Genomic DNA, 24959 nt, shown 5'->3' on the forward strand with positions numbered 1-24959 from the left:
GTTTACACGGGGCAGATGCTTCTGCCACCACACTCCTGAGTCCTGGGAAAGTGTAATGAGAGTGAACTGAGGAACTGAGACATTCTCCAGTTTTCTTTACCTGCCTCTGTTTAAGGACCCCAGAACACGACAGGTGAGCTGAGGTTACTGTATCTGTACCAGAGCAGAGCACACTTGGGTGTAGCATCTCTGCTAAACACTGATCTGCATTAATACTCCTTCGTGTTTTATCAATAATTATTTAATTTAAAATATGTAGGAATAATCGTATCTTCTTGCAAAGAAAAAAAATCAGAAAATTATACTGGGAGGAATATCAGTAAGACCAGTATAAAGTTTTATTGCAGGAAGGACATTTTAGTAGTGTAGTTATTTGAATAACTTTCCACTAAATATCTGTGTATTTGTTCTCATGAGGTCACCCTAGACTCTACAAGTTAAAAATCGAAATCATTAAGAATGTTGAAATGCCTGATATAAAAATCTAAAGGTGGCCAAGTCCTTTTGTGATTTCCTCTTTGAACTGGAAGTTTTTGGTCATGATACCTTAAGTCCACTCATAATTTTGCTATTACTGGCATGCTGTAACCACTTCTTTTTCATTATCTTATTCCAAAATACTTCAGAAGTATTTGGGGGATATTTCTGGGAAAACTACCTTACAGTAATGAGTCATGAAGTTCTTTCCTTAACCACTGACCAAATCTTTCTTACCCACCTCAGAGATCAGAGCTGTTCACAGCAGATCAAGTGAGGAGTTTAAGGCCAGTTCCATTTCTAGGCTGCAGGAGCCCGGAACTCTGTCAAGGTGACGAGTGCCTGATGGTTAATTCTGAGACCAGGACACCTGTCCGCAGGTGGGCAGCGCTGGCACGTGGCACACGGCCCCTGAACAGGGAGCAGATGGCAACATCACAGTTTTTATTTGACTGTTGTCACTTGATTTGCTCAGCAAGGCCCTGAAGGTGTTACTTCACTTGGAGGAGGAAACATACTTGAACTAAACCCCACTGCATTAACTTCTTAGGACCCTGTCCAGAGCTTGGCTGCCCTGTGATGCCCCAGCGCAGGCTCTGCTCTCTCCCCATCACATTGTGCACACCCCAGTCAGGTACAACAGCACTTCATTAGCTCTTTTAATCAGTGATAACACACAAGTGGCCAGGAGTCAATCTGTTTAGTTAATGGGTCCTTTAATTTTTTGCTATATTAATAAAAAAATGATCCAATTGATCTGTTTCCTTATGGAGTAACTATTCAGGATTTAAGAAGCAAATACACCATATTCATGAATTGTTTATCAACACACCCATGATGATGAACATATTTGCACAATCTGAAAAATTAGTATCTTCATCCAAAATGTGGACGCTGGAAGGATAGGAAGCAATTTAGGATAGGAAAAAAAATTCTCTTACCCTCATCTTCTCTGAGTGGGCTGGGGAGACAATCAAATCTATAAAGTCCTTGAGAGGAAAGAGGCCGAGTTGTAACTTCTTCCATGCTCAGTCAGCCAAAACCTCCAGTCCATCCTCCACAGAGCCAGTGGGAAGGGATGTGCAGGAGACACCGCACCGGCTCCTCCGGGGGATTTACAAACAAGTTATTAATGGTCATCTCACATCAGCTCTGAGTCACCCAGCCTTGGGAGCACACCAACACTCTCCTGCCTCTTCAGCTTAAAACTACTCCAGTTCCAGAGTACAGAGAGGTTTAACATTAAGGCATCCATACAGCTCTGGTGTTTGCTTTCATTTAATAAAGATCAATTTACTCAAATACATGGAATGTTGGCACAAAACTAAAGCTTCTGTGGAACAGCTACCAATCATACACAAATACTCTGTGAGGTCCTCTCCACTTGCATTTCTCTGATAGATACACCACAACATGGCTTCAATAATACAAACTGAATGCTGGATCAAATCTCTAAATAATAAGTAGCAGTTAAAGTAAATGGTTTGCTTTATTTGTAAATTATGTACAGAATACATTTTTTTAATTATGATGGAGCAGGAGAAAGGAAACAGCCATCATTTCCAAACCATGCTGCTTCCTTCACCTGCTGGAGATGACATCTCTTCTCTGCACCGGATGCACAAAACCAGTTTGGATTTCCTCAGTTGCTGGCACACAGGCTGGAGAAACAGAGAACACTGCAGCCAAATTCAGCACTACCAGCTCCTCTACTGTCAGCAAAATACTTCTGCTAAAACTAGTTTTCTCAGGAAAGTTCTCACAATCTTTTGAAAACAAAATCAAGAAAAATATCAAGAAGGCTGTGGGCTAAGAAGGGCTTTACCTAACTATCAGATGAGTATAACTAGGAATAATCTGAGATTTGGTCATTCAACTTTTATCTGGTTTACAAAAGCAAGTTTGAGAAGCTAAACTAACTCACCAGTTATGCAAGTACCAGAAAATGATGTTTTTCAGTATGTTTGAGGACAATCTGGGCAATCTATCAATCAATAGAAAACTTGTCAAATTGATAAAACTTCCGTAAATGGATATTAATGATTAACATAGTATCAAGTAATCAAGTTAATGGTTAAAAAAAAATGTAGGAACTAGATATAAAACTGTTTGGTAACACAGATATTTCAGCAAACGAAGATGCTACTGTATGGTCTATGTTTTGGTGATCAGCCAACAAAGAAAATCCCAACCATTTGCACATACTTAGTCCCAAACCACAGTGAGTTATGATTTTCCATGTGAAGGCCCACTTTCGGTATCTTCCTCCTCTTCCTCCTCACAATCCCCTTCATCTGTTTGCTGTTCCAGTTCCTCTTTTGTGATCATTTCAAAGTCGTTTCCATTGCCACTACTGTGCTGGGACCTGTCATCTTCGCGCCTGTCACTGTCAGTGTCTGAATGTCGCTCTCCTCCTGAGCCGTCTGTTCCCGAGTTCCTCGTGGCTTCTGTTTTTCCATCCTCCTCTTCCTTCTTCTCACTATCTGATTTCTCCTCGCTGTCGTATTTTTGCTGCTTTTTGGATTCTGATTTTTCCTCTTTCTTTAAGTCTGCTTTTGGTCCTTTGTATTCATGTGTGTACAGAGGCCTGAAGGAGTCAATGAATCCCACATCTGCTGTAAGGTTTGGCAAGAACCAGAAGTGATGCCTTCCTCCAGTGATGAGCCAGATGATAAGGAAAAGGATGCAGCGAGCTGTGTGAAAACAAGGGAAATTTTGGATTTTGTCGTAGACACACACAGTGTACAACCATGGTGTAAGAGATGTTCACTGCTAATTCCCACCCCCAACCAGGGACTGGGGGCTGTTGGGGGGAAACTTCTCACTCCACAATAGCTCTGTGGAGTAGTTTGTTCTTACCACGTTTGTTCTTACCCCACTAACCATGGATCTTATCTCTGATTTAGCTCTTAACCCCTCTGCTACAGAAAGCTTTAAAATCCTGGTGACACCATTCTCACCTCTAAATCTGTTTGTGTGTGCCGTTCCGAGTTTGTTCTGCACTTTTTTGTTTACCCAGAGGCAGTAAACGGATCTGCACTACACAGGAAACACCAACAGGTGACACGAGCCTGAGCTCTCTCTCCTCCCGTGGCACAACCGTGACACCCGCTGGCCGGAGGGAACGCACACAGGATCTGCCCGGCTGCGGCTGAACAACGTCCCGGGAAGCGGCACCGCCCAGCTCCGGGCTCGGGAAAGAGCCGGGCTATGCCTCCGCCCTCTCAGACCCCGCCTGCCGACACTCACCGACGGCAAGGAGCAGAATACTGGCGACAAAGCAGCCGGCGCCCACGCTGAGGTAATAAACACCGACACGCATCTCGGCTGGCCAGAGCGGGAACAGGGTGGCGGCTATAACGGCAATCACTGAGCAGGGAGGGCAGGAGAGAGGCATGAGAAGCATCATTAGCTTTTCCTGGTACATGTACAGAGGTTCCAGGCTTACTGCTCATTCAAAGTAGTGCCTTAGACTCAGTTAACATCTATACTATTTTAAATTTAAAAAATAAAATCAGCTGGTTTGTCTTATCCTACACAAATACAAGTTCTAGGGTCAGAAATCTATCCTTCATAACATATTTCATATTTTTACATAACCCACATTTGCCCACTGGACAACTCACTGGTTGGCTTAAGGCAACAAATAAACAACTTGTGTCTACTCTGACTTACCAAGTACAAGTCCCATGGCAAAAGTTTTAAAGTGAACGGGGTCATAGATCCACACGTACACCTACAACAGAAACGATCTGGTTTACACTCAGAAAACAAGCTCTCTGATAAACATCTCATGTATTCCCTCACCCAAACACTCACTGCCAGGCTGCAATGCTTGGTGCTGAGCAAAAGGCCTTCTGGTCAGCACCCCGGCAGGGCAAGGGGTCGTGATTCCTAGGAAGGGTAACTGACAGGTGATGTAATCCTGAGGAAAACAATCAGACAGCAGAACTGACGGGAAAACGAAAGATTCAGAAGTATCACTGAATCAAGATCTGGTTGTATCTTTATTCATTAACGTTGTTCAGCATGAAGCAAAAAAAAACTTCTGCAAAAAATAAAAAGTTTCCCAAGTCCACCAAGTAGAAACAAGAAGTCCTGTGAACTTCAAAGAGAAAACATCCAGATTGAACACCTGGAACAAAGGATGCAGCTGGAACGCTCACTGCAGGCCCTGTGCTAGGCTCCCATCAGTGTCACTGTACCCTCTGTCCCACAGCACTTTTACCTCAATGTCTACAGTTGCAACACTCAGAGCCAATGTTTGTGTGGGAACTGTGGGTCCATTCGAATCTGAGCTCATCATCCATAAACTGGAAACTTCTGGGTAAAGTGCAGGATTTTCTGAACTAGAAGAATCTTATTTTTTTCTTAGCAAGCTAAACAGTTTGAATCTGAGCTTCTAACTGTGAAAAGAAGCTGCTGGTTACTAGAAACCAGCAACCTTCATTGCAGGTGTGCCAATACCAACTACTGGAAGGACATGTGGGAGGCAACGGTGATTCCGTGTGATGCAATAAATATTTAACACTCTGCTTCTCACAGGATGCCAAAGTTGGCTGTATTCAGGTGTAGCTGCTGCCAGTCAGCTGCTCTGTGAGCCCAAGCAAGCTGAAGATGGGGACTGGGCAATAAGTGGGGGATATCCAGTGTTTGTAAGTGCAAAATAATGAAGAAAAGGGAAAAAACCTAGCTCTAGGGCAAATACACAAGGACTGGCTGTAAATTAGCAACTACTTAAAAAAAGCTCTTGAAGAGTTGCAGTTGTTAAAAAATGTCAGCTCATTAATAACCAGAGGAGTAAGTGATGTTAAAGACAAGCAGTAAATACTGTGATATTGCAAATACTGTGCTGCAGCCTCATTTGGCATGGGCACTTCATGTAAAGATGACAGGGAGGATCAGAGCTGGGTGTGATTCCACATGACATGGGATGAAACAGAGCAAAGCACATGTAGAAGAACTGAGAAAGGTAAAATCAAGATACAAATAGGAAGCATATTTTCTGCACAAGTGATTTATTTACAGAATTTGCTGCCATCTATGTTTTATAACCAAAGGAATACAAGAATCCTGGGGGAGATTCCAGTACAGCCACACAGCATCAACACAGCACAGTAAAACTTACCACTTATCCCAAACTTAAGAAACACAAATGTGACTCTGTACATTACAGAGCTGGTAAATAATTAAATTCTTTGTCTTCCAGAACAGCAAAGCACAGAGAAGAATTTCAGGCCACAATTTCAGTGCTGAAGCCAGGATGGGCATTCAGGAATGCCAAAGGGTCACCTGTCTGCTCGGATCACAAAGCCAGGCAGATATTTTTTACTTCCCCTCCTGCAACTGAGCACGGTGTCCTGGAAGGCTTGTTTGGTTTAGAATAACTTTGGCAAGGCAGTGGCTATGGGATAAATTGAGCTGGAGGAACCTCAGGAGTTTCTGTCCCACCCTCCTGTCCCAAGCAGGATCAGCTCCACCAGCCCCTGAATCCACCCTGAGGACAAACATTTCACCTCATGGCCACCACCACCTCAACTACTGGTAAGGAAGTTTTCTTTGGGATTTTTTTGAAGTTACTGTCCTATATTTACCTGTCTTTAACCTCCTTGCAAATATCTGAAAATCTGGTTTTACGATCAGACAGCACATTGCCATTAATTTTTCTTTCAACATGTCACGAAGGAGTTTGCAGAAATCTAGTAAATTAAGTTATTGTCTGACAATAGCATGGTGACACCCAAAGCTGAAAAGCACCTATAAATCTTACCTCATTTCCATCCAAGAAAACTTGGTCTTCATGTGGCTCAAGTTTAAATTTCCTCTTAGTTTCCTTTTTCTTGGGTGTTCCTGGGGTGTCATCCTGAGGACAAACAAGTGTTTTATCTATATCTAATATATTATATGTAAAAATTATAATATATATAAAAATACATATGCAAATAATTATATACATAAATTACAAAAATTTAAGATGTTTTAATGTCTATATTTAATATTGTATATTATTTTTATGATATATTTTTATTTAATTTATAGTATCTGTTAATATATTTAATCTGATAACTTTTCACAAACTTAAGATCATGTTCACACTTTTTTTTTAAGTAAATATACTTTATTTCCTCCTGTTCTTATTTATTACCAACTGGGTACCTCAAAAATCAAGGAAAATTGTAAGCAAATAGAAATGTCTTAGTTAGTGTCTAAGGACTAGACTATGACTTCAGGATTACACTGTGCTGTCAAATGCCTAGCAAAGCTGGGCTGATACTAACAGGAAGTCTGTACAGGGATCGTGAACAGGGAACAACACTTCACCATCACTGACTTTGTTAGAAGTATTTGTTATTTAAGTGCAGTATTTACCAAACGGGCATCCTGGCAGAATCAGTTTCTGCCCATTTATTCTTTGTCCTCCTCAATCTCTTTTTGGATCTTGTGCTTCCTCTTCTGTCTCCTGTTTCCTTCTCTCTGCTTATTTCGTTGTGAGAAATTAACTTTGTGATTTTGGTCCTGTGTTTCCTTCAAGTTCCTACCCACTGGCTTATATAATCCACTAAATATCTGTTCAATAAATAATGATTAGTTTAAAAATTAACATACATTTAATAATGCACCATCCCTGATGACAGTGGATTGGAGGAGTTTGTTACTTTCATACTCAGCATTTTGCAGTACCTCAAGAGTTGGGTAATCTTACACTGTGTTGGGACTGCAATGGGAATGTTCTGTTTATAATTCTTTTATTTGCCATTTAGGTTTCTTCTGACACCCAAACCTTTGTAGACAGACTATAACTCTCACTAGATGTGCCATTGTTTCACTTAGGAATGTCTGAATGGGAATAACTTTGGAGCACTATCCTACTAACTCTCACTGATTCAGACCACTGTGCGTAGAAGAAACACCATATTCACTCATCAAGTTTCTCCTGCAGTTTCCCAACATTTTAATTTAGAAATTCTCTTCTGCTAATAATAAGTAAGTAATAAAACCAATCAGGAGTGAAAACAAACTTACATTAAAACCCATACAGTAGTAGTAGTTTAAACTTGGAAGATAAGTGAAAGGAGGCAGGATGCAGCTCAGTCACCGAGCCGTGACACAACACGGCTGCTGTTCCACAGCCAGTTACAGGCCCCACACACCAAATGTGACATTCCAAACATTCTTGTTACCAAACACCAAAAAACTGTTTGTGCTTCACTCATGCAGCTGCACTGGTTTGGATGTTTGGTCAATGCACATGTGTTATTCTATGGTAACTGATGTACACAGCCTCCCTGCCTGCTGCCACTGGAGAGAAAAAGGTTTTGATCAACTCAGCCCACATTAAAAGATGTCAAGGTACATAAAGGCCAACTGAAGCCTCTTTTTGATCTAGACCAAAATAAGACCAATTGAAAAGGTAACAAAAAAATCCAGCATATTTCAGAGATGAAAACAGGAAAAAAAAGCAAGGCATATTTTAGAATAACCAATTATTGTGCCAGTGCAATCTTAACAATCAGTCAATGTATTTGTTACAGGTTTGTCTCCTCTCTTACACACACAGTACTTACCTTCTTACACTCATCTTTTTCACCATCCTTTTTCTTTTCCTTTTCTTTCTCCTTCTTAGTTTTTTCATCTTTGCCGCTTTCCTTCTTGCTCTTTTTCTCCTCTTCTTTCCCACTTTCAGCCTTTCCTTTTTCCTTTTCTTTCTTTGTATCCTTGTCAGGTTTCATTTTCATCACTTTCAATGCTCGATGAAAGAACTGTTTTTTCAGGAGTCTTAAAAGAAGTTAAACGATTCATTTAAGTGCAGCTGTGAGAACAACATTTACACTCAATTACGTTATTAGACACCATTCTAGATCATCTCTCTAACATAACCATGACCAGCATGACTGAAAGGCAAGGTCACCATCATCTGCTCTATTTACAGCTACATACACCAGACCTAATTATCTTGTATCTTGCCTGTTGCATTGCTTTTTTTGGTTCATCTGTTCAAAACTGGGTAAAAACTGTACTTTTCTGTGGCAGCATTTTGCAGATATAAATCAACACACAAGATGTAGGATGCAGAAAGCCACCAGATCCATTCAATTATCTTTCCCATTAATGCAATTCCTGCAATATTTATTTTCAAGTTCATGTCAACATATTTCATAGCCAAAATAAGGAAGTGGACATACAGCTCATCAGGATCATTGGTAAGTGATGCACAATGAACAGAACTGCTCTGTTAAAACTATAGTACATATGCAAGTATTCCCTTTCTGTCAGCTACAAACAGACTTTACTGCAAGTGCATGTATTATTTATATATGTATGTAGATATAAAGATAAAAATACATGGCCAGCAGGGCACCAGGATGTAGTATTTGGTATTCTTAAGGTCATCACCAACAAGAAACATCCTTGAAAGGAGCACAGCTGAATTCCCAACAGGAAGAGCAGTATAGAATCCTGCTCCTCAGACAGCAAGGACAGAGAGATTTGAGAGCTCTGACCCTACTAACTTCAAATATTGTCAAAATTCCGAAATTCATTTGGTTCATCTTGCTGCCCCAAGCAGTACAGTGAAAGCCTGAGAGAGTTTTGGGAACAAAAATAGTAAAACTACACCATTTTCATACTCAAACACAGCAATAAAAATACAATCATTATTTTTGCATACAAACAACCACTGAAGTTTTAGGATGCACAAAGCCCAAGTGACATTGGTTCTTAAGTAACTATGATGTCTGGACAACTACAGTCATTAATGACACTGATGAAGCAGCCTGGGTCATACCTGTTGCAGTAATCAACTACAGACTCTCGGGTTGTAAAGAGAGCCTCCTCCCCTTTCTTGGCCTTTGCCCATTTAGAATCCAGGAGACAATCCACAGCTTTTGAGGCTAGAAGAAAAAATGGAATTTAAAGTGTATTAAAATTATTTTCAACATTTAGTCTACGTTTCTTGAACCACAATGACCAGTCTGTTCTGATGATGTTCCACATCCTTTCCATCTTTCAAGTAAGACTACTCAACATTCTAAAATATATTCCTCTTGACAAAACACACCTTTAAATCAGAGTGAAAAGTTTATTGCATTTACTCCAGGCAGTGAGATTAATTTTATGACTTCCTAATACCTTGATAAGTTTTCAAAACCAAACTCTAAGATCAGTACTTATTAGATAAAGTACTATTAATAAAAAAAAAACAGCCTCTCCCACCCTCCAAGTACAATATTTGAAGAAACCTTAATTCTCTAGTTAAAAGCAACCCTACCAATAAAATAATCAACTCGGTGGCCCATCATGTTGGTGGATTTTGTCGGACAGTTGAAGCGCAAGTATTTAGCAACAGCCTTCTCCTCCTTGAATGGCTCACCAACTTCCTACAGTGGGAAAAGTCAAAAATTATTAATACAGTTTTAAACATATAAGAAAATCACTCATTTGGGCTTTAAAAACCAGGTATTGCAAAGCCTTCATTATTTCACAGCAATATATAAATAACAAATAAAATATAAAGGATGTGAAAATAGGTCAAGTCATTTTTTCTGAGAACTTTCTTGTCTACATGAAGCAAAAGGCAGGAAATCTTAAGTTAGATGAACTGAAGGTAAGGAGTACAAACTCCTTTAGCAGATATGTAGAAAGAGCAAACTAAAGGAAGACCTAAGAGGAAAGCAGCACATGGGAAGCTGCTTAAGGCACACAGCTAGGAGGGAAACAGTTGTGAAGCTGGGAATAAAGAAAAAACAGAGCGAGGAATGTGTATGAAATGACAGCACTGTACTGACGAACACAGAACAGCCCCGATTTCACATGAAAAGGAGAAAACCATGTTGAAAAGAAGCTGAAAGATTTGGCTAGAAAAGTTCTTTGCTGCTGCATGACTACAGAATGAGACTTTAGAGTACCCTTGAGGAGATTCTTCCAATCTACAGAGCAAAACATCAGGATAAAAGCAAAGCAGGATGAAATATGAACATCACAACCAATGTTTTATTGAAAGGGAGCCCTTAGTCTGCACACATTCAGAAATTCTGTGCTTTTACCACCTTGCAGAGAGGTAACAGAACTCTGAGATGTGTAAGGCAGAAGGATGGAGATGGGCATTTTCAGGTATGTAAAATTAAGATCTAATATTTGCAAAAAGGGAATGGAAGAACTTTCTAATGCTCCTGCTTCACAATAACGTATCTGAAAAAACCACAGGTTGGGATATTAAACTGACTTATGCTAACTTCCTCAAAATTCTTTTCCATAAGGTTTAATTCTCCAACCCCCCCTGCTACTTGTGGATCAGTAACACAGAAACACTGGGACAGCTTTCCACACTGCAGGGCCTTTTCTGTACCTGTTCCTCTCATGCTGCCTGAAGAAACAGATTATATAAGCCACAAACCAGATTGGTCATTTACAGGAATAAAAGTTTCAGAGTCTATTTAAAGACCTAATTTTCCTAAAGGTCAATAGACATATACAAGCCCCATTACTGCTTTTAAGATGTATAATCATAATCTCACAAGCAGCATGTTAAATGGAAATGCAAGGTCAAATAGATGTGGTTACACCAGAACAAAAGCTTCAGATGGTAAGAGTTGTTAATTTTCAACAGTCTGAACAGCTAACTTTCAAAACCAACTGGTTAATGAGTATCCTTCTAGAGGAGATTGTTGCTTTTCCTATCTGAGAATTTTGAAGAGAATAATACAGACACAAGGTATCCAAGTGACCACAAGACTCCATAGTTGTTAGTTCTGAGACTTTTTAAAAAAGTCTAAATTCTCCATATGAAAGCAGATATATGCTCACTCACCAGTTAGTTTCAAAAACATGTGCCCAAGTTAGGCCAGATGATCCTAACAGGCCTCAAATGGATATTACCTCCTTCTGCCTGTTTAATCCTTTTTTTCATTTTTAAATTTTAAAAATCCGTATTGAACATCAGATAAAGAAACTATTCCCTGACCGTGCGTGTGTGCACACAATTTATGTTTGGTGGTTTCAGGTCCTCTTATACAGTACAGTTGTACCAGTAACTGCAAATCAAACTAAACCACCAAGCTTGGTACCAGAGTAATTTAACAGCAACAAAAGGAGCTCCAGTGCACTGAAATAAAACGAGTGACTGTGTCCCATCATTACCACATGGGCTAAGGCACCAGGAAACTGGGGAGTGCAGGCAGCAACTGTGTGAAACGCTGCTTTGGTAGGCATTCCTATCAGCAAATGAAATTTGGAACAACTCACAGGGCAAATGTTCTTCACAGCACAGACAGTAAAACCAGTCAGAGAAGCTGCAGATATTCACATTAGTGTTAATTCCTCTGCTAAGGTGGTTTTTAGGTGGTTTTTCTTTCTTCCTAAAATATTTATGATCCTGCTGGGTCATGTGATGCACTACACAGGCAGGGGCTGGCACCAGGAGATTTTTTTATTGCTCCTTTCTCTCTATTGCTTTGTCCACGAGGGATAGTTTCATAACAGCCCAAACAAAAAAAGCTTCCCTGTGAGTGAGACTGCCACAGTTTAACTGAGCTCATTCTGAGAAAGTGTCCCCTGCGATTTAATTCCCATTTTTCATCCTATTTTCATCCCTTTGTTTGCAGAGCCAGGCTTCTGATAAAATATGAAAATAGATGATTGACAGAAAATAGCATTATATTCCATCAATAAATGAATCAACAAAAGTACTGGCAAGTTCATTACCCTGGGCACAACTTTCAAGAGTTGCAGTTCAATCAAATTTTGTGTTCAGTTGTAAAAATAGCCCAAACCCAGGCACCTGAGGCCTCCTTAGACATTTAGGAAAAGATTATACAAATTAATCAAGGGATAGTTCTGAAAAACTACAAAGCTTTAAACCAAGTAACAAAGTCTTAAGAAAAGTATGAAAATTTCCTGCTATTTAAAGTTTGCTTTTATAGGAAGGACAGAAAGATTCAAGATCTTGTGTAATCTATTTCTAGAATGCTGTAGAATGTTAAAATTCTATGATTAAACTATTATAAAATAATAAAAAAATAGGGTAGTGCCAAATACTTCTGCTCTATATTTTGTTTTAGACTCTTAGATCTACTTTAGTTTTGTATACTGAAAAATGCATGTTGTCACTAGACAGCATGTAAAATTTAGAGATTTACAATCCCTGGTAACTTACAAACTCTGGCCATTAAAAATAAAATCAAACCAAATTTCTTACTTGTCTAGACAGAAGAACTCCACCTACTGACAGGAAAAGTAGTGCTCAGCCTAGTGCCTTGCTATAAATGCAAAGACATTTTAAATTTTTAAGAATAATTCTCAATCACAATTCTGCCCTGTATGAATTTATAAAAGGACATTGAGATTTTTCAAACCCAGGGACCTTCCAGACCCACTGAAGTTAAGGGAAAATCCTCATCAAATTTACCATTATCTCCCAAATCAAAGTACAGCACAGTGCCTTCTCGACTTCAATACATGGATGTAGTTCCCAGTTAATTCAACCCCCAGCTGGGACTGCAGCACCAGAGGGGCCTGAACACATCACAAGTAACATCTGAACGGAGCTATTGAAACCAATGTGCTCATGAGCTTCCTTCTCCCCCTCAGCTCTACCCAAGCATGATTTATTCAGGTTTTCCTACTCCTGGAACACTTAATGGATGACAAAAGGGCAGAGCACATTTCTGGTTTGAAAATTGCACTCATTTTATTCCCTGTTTGCATCACAGTTGCAAGAAGACAGGTATCACCCAAGACAGGACAATTTCCTTCCACAACCTGGTAACATACAGGGCTTCTGGAAAATCAGAAGAGAGTAAATGATGAGTGCCACGAGCAAGACAAGTTATTCTGTGTGCAGACAAATGCATTGCAAGGATTTATGCTCCTCTGTTTCAAAGGGGTCATCAAAATTCTTTTATTTCAATGAAACAAGTATCTAGCTGATTTCTTTGCTCTTAGATTTTCAGAACACCATGACTCAAAGCAGACTGCTGAAGCCTAATAGTTTACACAGTTTTCAGATAAGGAAAAGAAAAATTTAAGCACGTTTATCATGTGGTGCCTGTTTTTCAAGCTGAGAGGCTACATCAAAAATGACACTCTGTCAGCCCAGGTTCCATTCCACACACTTCTCATTATAAAGACACCACAACTGCATTAGCCTACTCTTCTCTTCTCTGAAAGTGCTGAGCACATCACAGCTTGGGCTGAATTGCAGGATTATCTTTTTCCCTTCCCTGTTGACTGTCAGGACCTCAGAGTGGATGTTCTGTGGCAGGGGAACGGGTGATGCTGAGATATTTGTACTTTGCCTAAAAGAAACCAGCATGCCATAGACAAAGAAAAAGCACACAAATTGGCATGACTGGAGTGGGCTGGGGGGAAACAAACACACCAGGGTGTTAGGACTTGCTCTTGGGACTCCATCTCTATTTTCTTCAGTGACTAACAAACATAAACTTGCCCAACTTCTGCACTGATGACCAGTATAAGGACTGCCCCAGGTCTCTTAAAAGAAACTCTGGCAGAGCCATGTGGAGAAACCAGTTCTTCTGGATTACCATGGCCATGTGCTGGCCACAAAACATTAACTTCTCTTTACAGAAAAATATCAACAGATGATTTTCAGTGCAGTACATATCCTATGAAAACAAAAGTATCCGTTTTCTTCCCTCTTTCTTTTCAACCACTGCTAATTTTTTTGAGCAAAAGCTGTAAACATACAGGGTTCTACAACAGATCCAAGGAGCAATGTACAGTATTTTGAAGCCAAAACATGCCAGCTTCAGTCCCCTTCCAACCCCAGGCCAGCTGTTTTGACTTTTTCCCTTCCCACCTCCAAAAATGTAACTCAAGATTTCCAAAACTGATTCTTGTTTTAATCACAACTCAGGCTGCTACTTTTAATTCCCATTTTTCTACTTTTTTTTGCCCCCTTGATCTTTGTTTCTTCCTCCTCTATGAGCTGATACCACTCAGCTTTTGAAGATGTAATTTAACCATTCTCCCTTGTTATCATCCCACTCATCTTTACTACAATTTATGAAGAAAATAAAGCCAAATGGGCAATCTGGACTACAATATGCGTTATTGGAAAACCATTCCATTGCCCTTTCTGCAGATCCTTTTCAGAGTCATTCACACACAACTGCAGCACAGGAGCAGCAATGCAGTTGTTGCATTTTCCTTGCAGCAGAACCCAAATCATGACAGGACACAACTGTAGGCTACAACAGTTAATGATTAGTAGATGTCCTTCATCAGGAGAATCTCAGAGGTTGAATCAAAGGAAAAAAGTCAACAAGGAAAGTACCTGTCATTAATGGCGCTGCTGCCACCTCAGCCATCAATTTGCAGTGAGACACTGACACCCAAACTGCCCAGAAGCTGTTTTCTCTGGTTTTAGGAGCAGTATTCACGTGCATTAACATTTCTGGAGTGCAGGACACAGCACCAAGGGGCGACGCAAGTGCTGTTAATCCTGACGCAAAGATCAGCCCAAAACCTGACAAGGGCAGACTAAAACTGTGCACGTGGAACACAGCCAAGGTAATGAAAACGTAATGCCTATTTAACAGTCAAACTGCAGAGCTGCCAGCACAGTGCCACGTGTTACCCGGCCCAACGCCTGTCAAAGGAACCAATGCTCAACATTTTGTGGTTAAGTGAATATTTCAGGACACAATATGGAAAAAAATACAGTTCCAAGACATGAAATAGCTTTGATCAGGTTGCTGGAGTAACAGGCATTCAAAGCCATCTCCCATCTTTTGAGCTGTATTTTGTCTAAAATAAAAAGCTTAAACTAGCCATTAGACAACATATGTTGTTTTTCTTTCAGTAAATCCTTTATACACAGCAAGCATTCTTGATTTCAGACATCTGAATCACATGGGAGCCACTGGGTAAGCAATCTGCATCCTACAGACCAGCCGCCTTTCACTACTGCATGTCTGAATTAATCTCCGTGTTGATTACAGTTAAATTACCATCAGCAATGACACTTAGAGAATTTTACCTCTAAAATGTCTTTGTTCAAACTTCTGAAGTTAAAATTTTTGCAACTTCTGCAACTTTCAGAGGAAGAGTCTAAGCTATGCAACACACATTGGGCAACGTGTCTTTTGATGAAAATGCATTCCATAAAACACATCCTTCCTGTGACTGCTTCCAACGGGAAACACAGAGTAGGCTACACAGAACTTTGAACTATTTTTTGAGCCTTTTCTCATGTCTAGCTTTCTGACCTAACTACCACAGTTCTAATCTTGATGGCAGGCATGAAATCCTGTAAAATTCATTCCAAACCCAGGTTCTGCGCCCGTGGTTTTTCTAATTGAACTCCATTACATCAGCCTGTTCCACAGCTAAATACGCCAACTTCTCCCAAGAACCCCACTCCTGTCAAGAAATACAGCTCTGTTTAATGACAGCAGGGTATTCAGATGTCAGACTTGCATGCAGTACAATAAATAATCTCTTCAGGGGGCCAACATCACCTTAAATTAAGTACACACTGCTGAAACACTTGAAGCACCTACGAATAAAAATCCCACACTTCATTTTAAAAGAAGACACTTGCAGCATGAGCCTGAAAACATGATAATCATACTGCAAATATGCCAGTGAAGTTCAAAAAGCTTAAGAAAAAGGAAACCCAAAACCAACTACCAAGAAAAAGATGAGTTGTTTTATTCACTGACCAATTAAGATCACCCCTTGGGCATTCACCAGTATTCTTTGTTCACTGTCTTGTCTTCCCATTGTTGTTGACCTACACTGGGAACCTACGAAGATACACATTTATTTACATAATTATATCACAAATTTAGGCCACGACCTTAAGTGTTAAAACCCAGACATCGATTTAATTACTAATGATCTGGGAAATACTTTTACTGCTAACAGGCTGAAAATTCAGTATGTGCTTAACTGCCTGCAAGACCAGAGCCTTGGGTGTTATACAAACACTAAATTACATTTAAATTTGGTTTGATAGATGCTTTATTGACCTGTCATCATCCTTGGAAAGGGACAACCTATAAAATCTTAAAAAGAGAATAATTCTGCAATGTTTTACAATAACTCATTGAACGCTGTGATGGACAGGGCTCGTTCAACAAGATTTTGATTAATTACTCCTTGCATTTCTCCCCCTGCCTCGCTAATTTGAATTACAGGGGAAATAAAACGAACCTTTACAAGTACAGGCAGATCTCCATCTTCTTGGGGGAAGGGAAAGTGGGCTGGGAGAGGGAAGGATGAGAAAGGAGAGAGGGCAACCAAGCAGAAGGGTGACATATGAAGCATGCATTGTTGAATGGCTCTGTGATCTCTCTCGTGAATATTATCTGCTCTTACAGTATAGTAATTAACCCCAAACAAACACTATTTAGGCTGAGTGTTGATAACACATAACAGTAACGAGTGTTATGGTCACTGATACTGCAAGTACGCCCAAAAAACTCTGTAAAACTCCCTGTAAAAATTGCGCCCTGACATATCAGACTCCCAGGTAAATGAAAACACCGAAGCAGCCCTCAGTTTGCCTCTCAGTGCCACCACACAATTATCACTACATTTTAACACGACCTCAAAGCTGATTAGGTCTACTTTTAGGAGTGCCTGTTTGTTTATGTTCTCCAGACATAAATTTCCTTTCCTTCCCGCATCATTTCCTGGTTGGGACACATTTGCTTTTAAGATGCTTTTACCATCTGTCCCACGTTTTTTGCTTACGATCCCTGGGCCGGACAGGCTGGGTGAAGGTGTAGCTCCCGGGTGTTTTGGTGTTACCCACACTAAGCTATTGTTCGACACTGATAACTGGGGAGATTCAGAGTGTAACACGGCGATTAAAAATAGGGAACAGCTCCAAATCTCATTTTTTGGTCATGGAGAGACGAAGAACTTCTGAGGGCGCAGAGCCCATGGGGATGAAGCGAGGGCGCCTCTACTGTGCAGAGGGGCCCCGCCGGCCGCCCCTCAGCCCCGAAACGCTCCTACCTGACCTCCCCCGCTCTGTTCTCACAGCGTTTACCAATTTCCTAGAAAATTCTGAGGAAAACCTGCCAGCCCGGGCTCCCGCCCCTGCCTGAGGGGCTCCCGGTGCCCCGAAACCGGGGCGCTCTCCTCCCTCACCGCGGGCCGCCCGCAGCCGCCGCCTCGCAACAGCGTCGAGCGGGAACGCCGCGGGGGAAGCCGCTCTGAGGACGGGGAGGGAGAGCCGCTGGGAGGGGAGGGAGGGATGGAGAAAGGGGAGTCTCGGGTACCTGGACGCGCTTCCTGTGCCGCCGCCGCTCCGCCATGTTGTCCCCGTCCGCTCCGCCGGTGACGCGCGCGGGGCGGGCGGCGGCCTCGCGAGAGGCGGCGGGAGCGGGCGGAGGGGCGGGGGGGCGGTGATGGGCGGAGGCGCTGCGGGCTCGCCCCCTCCCGCCCCTCAGCGCCTGTGTTTGCTGCCTCGGTCCCTCACCGCAGCTCTCCGTAACTGAACTCCTCACCGACCCGCCTGGGTCCCTCACCGACCCGTCTCGGTTCCTCACCGTCCCCTCTCCGCCCTTCAACGCCTCATCCCATCCCGGTCCCTCAGCGCCTCATCCCGCCTCAGAGCCTCGGTCCGTCACCGCCCCGCAGCGCCCTGACTCGGTCCCTCAATCTGCCTCATCCCGCCTCAGCCCCTCATCCCGCCTCGGTCCCTCATTCTCTTCATCCCGCCTCAACCCCTCACCACCTCCCTCAGCTCTCGCCACCACACCTCGGCCCCTCAGCTCCTCACCGCCCTCTCTTCACAGCCCCCCGTCACAGAATCACAGAATTGTTAGAGCCGGGAGGGAGCTCTGGAGATCATCCAGTCCAACTCCCCTGCCAAGGCACGGTCACCCAGAGCAGGTGACACAGGAACGCGTCCAGGTGAGTTTGGAATGTCTCCACAGAGGGAGAGTCCACAAACTCCCTGGACAGTCTGTTCCAGTGCTGTGCCACCCTCAATGTGAAGAAATTAATCCTCATGTTGAGGTGGAAGTTCTTGTGTTTTAGTTTATGGCCATTGCTCCTTGTCCTGTCACTGGGCACCACTAAAAAGAACCCCTCAGCCCCTCTCCCCCCTCAGGCCTTGACCAGCCCTTGACCTTGCTCCAGCTCTGACCGTAAAAATCTGTGTTAAATTTTGATGCACCGAAATAGGGTGTAAATCCTTAAAGATGCTCAATACAGCATCTTTGTTAGCTGGTACATTTTTAAACAGACTCATTGCTCAGACCTCTTCACATACTTACAGAGTTGGATTCAGAAAGCAACCTATATAAAGCAGAAGGGCCTTTTGCCAGAGGTTGTCCCACATACTTGTGCTATGAGGTCACTGGAGTTAGCAAAGCGTATAATCATTTATCCCAGCTCTGTGTTTCCAAACCACACCCTGACACTTTGGGATGCAAAAGTATGTGCACTGCTGCATCGTCTTGTCCAGTCCCCCCAAATCGTGTTGCACCTTCCTGTTCCTATGATTTGGAACCTCTCAGGCTGAAAATTGGGCAGTTAAGAACCTAAAAACGCTTCCAGCAATGTATTTGCCCCTCAGTTTCAGTGCCAGGTTTTGTGCTCTTTCTGGTACGACATCTTCTTCTGTTGAATGTTTTTCTTTTGCTGTTGCTGGGCAGAAAATCTATACAAGTTACAAATTAAGCTGACTGACTGCAGAATGAGCGAAGTAGAAAAGTGTAATTCAAAAGATGAACTTCTAGGTAGAGGGAATGCAAGTTTTTATGGTTACAATAAAACAATGCCTCGTAAAAAGTAGGCAGACTGCATTTATTAAAAAATACATGCTTTAAGTTGGCAATAATTTTAACTGTTATTTCATGTGCTTGACTTACAGTAACATAAAAGTACATCTGACATGGAGGCTTTCTTGCAGAAGAAGTTTCAGCCATCTGTAATTTACAGATTGCTAATAATAAACGATGGCTGCAGTAAGGGGTTTGGCACAGCATAGCTCTGACCTCTCTGCTCTCCCTGCACAGGCACAAACTGAGCTTCAGCTGTGAAACTCTCTCTGCTCCATGGGAGATGCACTCTGGCCTCCTCCTGAAGGGTGCAATCACCTCCTGGTGGGTCATCATCCCTCATACTTCTACTTTCAGGATCTTTTAAGATCTTACTCCTCTATGCCCTCTGTCTCTTTGAATCTATTGCTGATTCACAAACCCACCTTTAAGGCTTAGCTCTTCATTTCGCAGGTTTTTTGGCATGGTGTCTTATCTGCAGTACCTCAAGCTGTCTGCTGCCAGAAAAGCACCTTGGATATCTGGTTAATCTCTCTCTCTCTCTTTTTTTTTTTTTTTTCCCTACAAAAATTTTTATTCGTCTTTGAGAAACACTTAATTGCAGGAGCTCTTCCCAGGACAGCTGGGCATGGAGCAGCACAGGGAACAAACCCACCACTTCAAGTAGATGTCTAAGGACTGAGGGATGGAAAATGGGCAAGGAAATGTGTAAGGCACTGGATGGTGAGTTCCTACCACTCTGGAGCAAAGAGGAGATCATGACTGAGTTGCACATGGAACAAGTTTATTCTCAGTCATAGGTATGGCAGAGCAGGAGAGAAGCAAGTGGCTGAATCCCAAGTAAGCCATGGAGTGGAAATGAAGGTTCAAACAGCTTGTGTTTAAGGTCAGTGTCTGTCAGCTGTGGGGCAGGCTGCAGAAAGAAGCATTTCAGAACCAGGCAGTGAAGTCACAGCCTCTAAAGGGCCAACTGCCATTGTGATTAGAGTAGATTCAGAACTACTGTTGAGAAGGATGTTGCATACTGGTGGAGTGGTTTCCTCTTTCAACTGAAGCCAAACCAACAGCATTTCATTAACTTCTTTTCCCTCTTCTTTACCCCAGCTGTGTGATCTAATACAGCAGTATGGATGCTGGAAGCTTGGCTCAAAAACCAGCTGGATACATTGATGGAACAATAATGCATCATGAGTTACTATTAAATATAGACATCACCTCTCTTTGTCTGTTTGACCCTGGAAATAAAGGAATTATCCTGAATTTGTTATTGCTTTGTTCCTATGCTCTGCTTTAGGTATCATCTCTTGGGCCCCAGGGCAGGACACTGAGTTAGGTAGTGTTTTACTCTGTGGTACATATTTTCTTACACCCTTGTATTCACTTATTCCTGTCAATTTTTTGGCCTTTGTGCTATGTCTGATTGCTTTGGGTTCAATCATTCTGGATCCATAAAATGATGTGGGGTTACCACAACTACAGACACACCAGAAAGAAAAGGCCACATGCTGGCGGTGGAATTACTGGCAAGCATGTCACTAATTACCTGGGGAGTCACAGAGACTTCTGCAGAACAGCTGGAGAGACACTCAAAGTCAAAGCAAGTGTCAGTTCTGAACAAATGAACTTGCAAGCAGCTTATCCTCTGGACCCACAGATAATCCTTCTGGATTTGGGGGGAAGGAAGGGGAGAAGGAAGGAAGGGAGGGAGGGAGGAAGGAAGGGAGGAAGGAAGGAAGGAAGGAAGGAAGGAAGGAAGGAAGGAAGGAAGGAAGGAAGGAAGGAAGGAAGGAAGGAAGGAAGGAAGGAAGGAAGGAAGGAAGGAAGGAAGGAAGGAAGGAAGGAAGGAAGGAAGGAAGGAAATTCTGTTAGGAGCCATTTCCTAGATTATTTACAGATGGTAGCACACTGCAGGCTCTGGAGTGACCTCCCTTTTCATCCAGTCAGCTTCAACACTGAATGGGCTCAGAATATAAAGAATATGGGCCTTGTGCTGCACAGCATCACATACTGTCAAGGAAGGTTCAGATAAAATCCACCCACAAATACATGAATCATAACTCAGAAACATATTCCAATGTAGACATATCCTGAGTCACTTCCATCTCAAAAGCTTATAAATATTTAGTTAGCCACTTAGCTTTTAATTTAGCAGAACAACAAAGGTTTATTAGACAAATCTCCATAATTATCTTTCACTAAGAAAGTTCTTAAATACTTCCACTCTTGCAAGTTCCTTTTCATTTCTACACAACCCACAATTATTTGGTACATATAACTGACAAAAGTCCAATTAAACTAAAACTTAATTTCTCTGGTTCTTCTGTAATTAATTGCACCTATTTCTAATACCAGCTTTGTTCATTGAAAGAATATATTTTCATTTAAGCAATAACTTGTGAGCCCGAGTAAGGATATGTCTCTCCTGACATGGGGTGGCACATCAGCTCTTTTTAAAGACCACTGTCAATCAGACCATGCTGGAATCAGTGAGGATGTACATGGACACATAAATGAAAAATACATCAATACATTCTCTGGAAGAACCAGCTGAGGTTTTGGGGAAAAGTCTGTATAAAAAAAGGCTTGCTTATATCTCTGTTTTTGCCAGTGGCAGGAGGGGAGGATAAGAATTATAATATTTAAGGTATAGCCTTAGAAAAAACTACCTGTCATTGTTTTATAAAATCAAAGATTTTTTGTTATGAGTACAAGTGTTTGAGTTAAAAATACTTTTTATATAAGGATGCAAGTCTCGAGTTTACATCCTTCCATTTAACAGGCTGAACTAGAAGCCAATGAGTGCTTTACAAACCATCTTCCAGTGCAGAGTGTTCAGAGACTGCTGGAGTCCCATGAATCCCAGCTGCACAGTGCTCCTTTAGCAGAGCTGTTGGAACCTTGGAACTGAAAGGTAATCAGCAAAGATTGGTTAATGAGCCAAGGCTGCAGCAAAGGACCAGGCTGGTTTGATGCTTTCTCCTTTCCCATGGTCAGTGGTGCTTTTTCTATTTTGCCATTTTGGTTGGTTGATCTTTATGTCAATAATTCACACACAGAGATGCTACCTGTGGTTTTAAATTTTGATGAATCAAAATGTCTATTAATGTCTTTGCTGTACTATAGGGAAAAATACAGCATCATTCTCTATACTACATAGACAACAGGTTCTTTTTCCTCTGGGCTGAATTAAAGATCTGCCTCCTCACCAACAGGGAAATTGGTGGTTCAAGAAGAGCATGGGGATAGTAGCAGAATTAATGTCTGTCTGGGAAAAAACAGACTTGGATTATCTTGGGAATGGGACAAAGGAAAGGACAGCATAAGGACTGAGTCAACAGAGTAATTATTGTGGCCTCAGTACAGGTGATAGGAGGAGCAAAGCCTTCCCAAAGAATGAAAGGAGCCTGGCAACTGCAAAACCCCCCCAAAGCCTAAACAAATGAGAAAGGGAGGTGAGCTTTTTTCTTAATATAACATGTATTATTACACTGAAATTGCCATAGCAATAAAACTACAGCTATTTATTATAGCATGAAGAGCTAATCAAAACCAACCATGAGAGGCAGCAGAACCCTGATGAACACAGGGATTTGGAACTGGATGATCTCTAAGGTCCCTTTCAACTCAAACAATTCTGTAATTCTATGAACACTCAGCCTCATAAAGTAGACTTGTTATTTGCCAGTGAATAATAAAGGGCTTAGGTAGAACATTACCATGGCAAGGTACCAAAGCAAGAGTTATATCTAGTTTTGGATGCTTTTCTGAAAAGTTTCTGATGTTGAAGGTGACTCAAAACACTGCACAACCAATCAACTTTGCATGAGGGTATTTGGAAAGTCAAAAGTACAAGACATTTCTAGAGAGTTTAAAACTAGAGGTGATTTTAAAAACCAGAGGGGGTTATTTTTCCTGTTTCGCACTCAAAGGATAATTTAACATTCTGAAAACTGTTTTGTGGCACATTCACAGTTGTATAAAGTCTTAGAAGATAAAGTTTTATAAAGTAGCTGGTGGCATGGGTATGAGTCAGTTAGAAATACCATCACCTTATGGACCTACTTGTCTGTTCTTGTGTTTGTGTGCTGGATTAGAGTGACTGCCTGGCTTGGACCAGATGGGAATTCTGCATGACTTTGGTATGTTCATAGCATTTTTTATAGATTTTTTCACCTGGGGAATTGATCAGAGAATTATCTGTTTAGGTCCATGTGAATTTGTATTCCACATCATCATCATCTGCAGCCTACATGAGGCCAGAAACCCAGATTGTTGTAGGAAAGATATTTCTTCCTCTTCAGGACTTTCCTAAATCTGTTATTTATGGTACAGGACCACTTTGCTATATGTTTGTTGTACCTTTTTATTAATCTTGTCTTTTACCTTGGCCCTATTAAAAAAAAAAATTAAAAATTGGAAATCTCTGTCCCTAGGAGCCCACACATTTAGTGGAAGTACAGACAAAATCAGGAACTTCTACAACACCTTGCAGAAAACATTCTCTTCTTCATTAACTGCATCACTGATATGGACTAATGCAGCAATAGATGTTAAATGAAACATTTCTAATGATGCAACTCGTATTAAAACACATAATCTGCATCCCATTGGGATTTTAGTTGCATTGCAGAAAAAATGAATGCAGTGGTGGTACAGGCACCAGAAAGTCATTAGGAAGCAGAGTTCTGCCAGCTTTCTTAGGTACCTGTGATTGCTACCTGAACCCCTTTGCAGCTGGAATAAACAATAAATGTTAAAAAAGAACATGAGAATCAATAAGACCTCAGTGTTTACACATAAACACAATTCCTGAAAACACATCAAAGTCTGGAAATACTGGTCTGTCTACTGATTCTATGTACTTTTTTATTATTTTTACCTTTTATTTTCATTTTCTCCGAAGTGTTTGTAGGAGAGGAAACATTCATTACCAGTGGTATTTCCTCCATTAGAAATAGGATCTATTGTGTCTGTTTAGGTAAATTCCTTTCCTTCCTATTTCATTTCACAACTATTTACTGTTCAGGGCTTATTGCATTTTGGCTGCTCCAGCACATCTGCCCCCAGTACAGGAAGCTATAAAGTAATTCCTTTTGCCATTTTGGGAAGAAGAGCCCAGTATGTGCAAAGGATTGTATGTTTGGTGGGGTTTTTTTAATTGCGGAAGTAATACAAGACCACAAACTTTGCATCCCAACTTTCTCAGCTTTTGGCGTTGTTCATGTCTGACCCATTTACAAAAATAATCACACTCTTCAGAACCACATTTCAGCCCTTCCTCCCTGGCATATGGGACTTCAAGTCAAGCTTTTCTGCTGTTGCTTTAGAAAAACAAGTTCAGCTTCTTCGTATCGTTGCCCTAAATGTGCCCCCGGTACTTCAGATGCGCTGCGTTTCCCTCCGGAGGGGCAGCGGGTGACCTCGAGTGGCTTTGCAGCGACATCTCGTGGCCTGAGTCCCCTGGAACAGTGTCAGAGGTTCCTCTTCCCGGGTGTCGAAGGTCTCCTGTGGATTGAGTCGAGTATTTCACACAGAGAGGAGGTAGGATGCCATTTGAAAACCAAGTCATTAACTGTGTTTAATTAGATAAGTGACACTGTCAACATGATTGTCAATTGTACAAAAAATAAGTTAGAAACTGTTTCATGTGCTAAAAAGAATATAGATATTTCCCATTTTTCCAAAGGCTGCAAAGTTTGGACAGTATGGTAAGATGGACAT

The 24959-nt window shown here is 41.5% G+C and overlaps 1 protein-coding gene across 3 annotated transcripts; it reads right to left on the reverse strand.

The window, feature by feature from the left end:
* Nucleotides 1-1176: 1176 nt before the first annotated feature.
* On the reverse strand, nt 1177-17835 carry SEC62 (SEC62 homolog, preprotein translocation factor). Of its 3 annotated transcripts, none has more exons than XM_069023888.1 (8): nt 17730-17835; nt 9746-9854; nt 9263-9368; nt 8043-8253; nt 6248-6340; nt 4153-4213; nt 3727-3846; nt 1177-3170 (listed from the first exon to the last, which is right to left on the reverse strand). In XM_069023888.1, exons 1-8 carry the CDS (start codon nt 17763-17765, stop codon nt 2704-2706), a joined length of 1203 nt encoding a protein of 400 aa, XP_068879989.1. In that variant the 5' UTR covers nt 17766-17835; the 3' UTR covers nt 1177-2703. The 3 variants fall into 3 exon arrangements, with proteins under 3 accessions (XP_068879989.1, XP_068879990.1, XP_068879991.1); XM_069023889.1 differs by lacking the exon at nt 17730-17835 and adding an exon at nt 16161-16244; XM_069023890.1 differs by lacking the exon at nt 17730-17835 and adding an exon at nt 14771-14904.
* Between the last annotated feature and the right edge of the window lie 7124 nt (nt 17836-24959).

Source organism: Aphelocoma coerulescens, chromosome 9 (assembly GCF_041296385.1).
Source record: "Aphelocoma coerulescens isolate FSJ_1873_10779 chromosome 9, UR_Acoe_1.0, whole genome shotgun sequence".
In the NCBI taxonomy this organism is placed as follows: domain Eukaryota; kingdom Metazoa; phylum Chordata; class Aves; order Passeriformes; family Corvidae; genus Aphelocoma; species Aphelocoma coerulescens.

Excerpts from the sequence above, each read along its gene's own strand:
- SEC62 (XM_069023888.1), bottom strand. The coding sequence starts at position 17,765 with ATGGCGGAGCGGCGGCGGCACAGGAAGCGCGTCCAG. Across the intron at positions 3,847-4,152 it reads TGCCATGGGACTTGTACTTG|TGATTGCCGTTATAGCCGCC; the intron begins GTAAGTCAGAGT and ends CTCCCTGCTCAG. Across the intron at positions 3,171-3,726 it reads TATTCTGCTCCTTGCCGTCG|CTCGCTGCATCCTTTTCCTT; the intron begins GTGAGTGTCGGC and ends GTTTTCACACAG.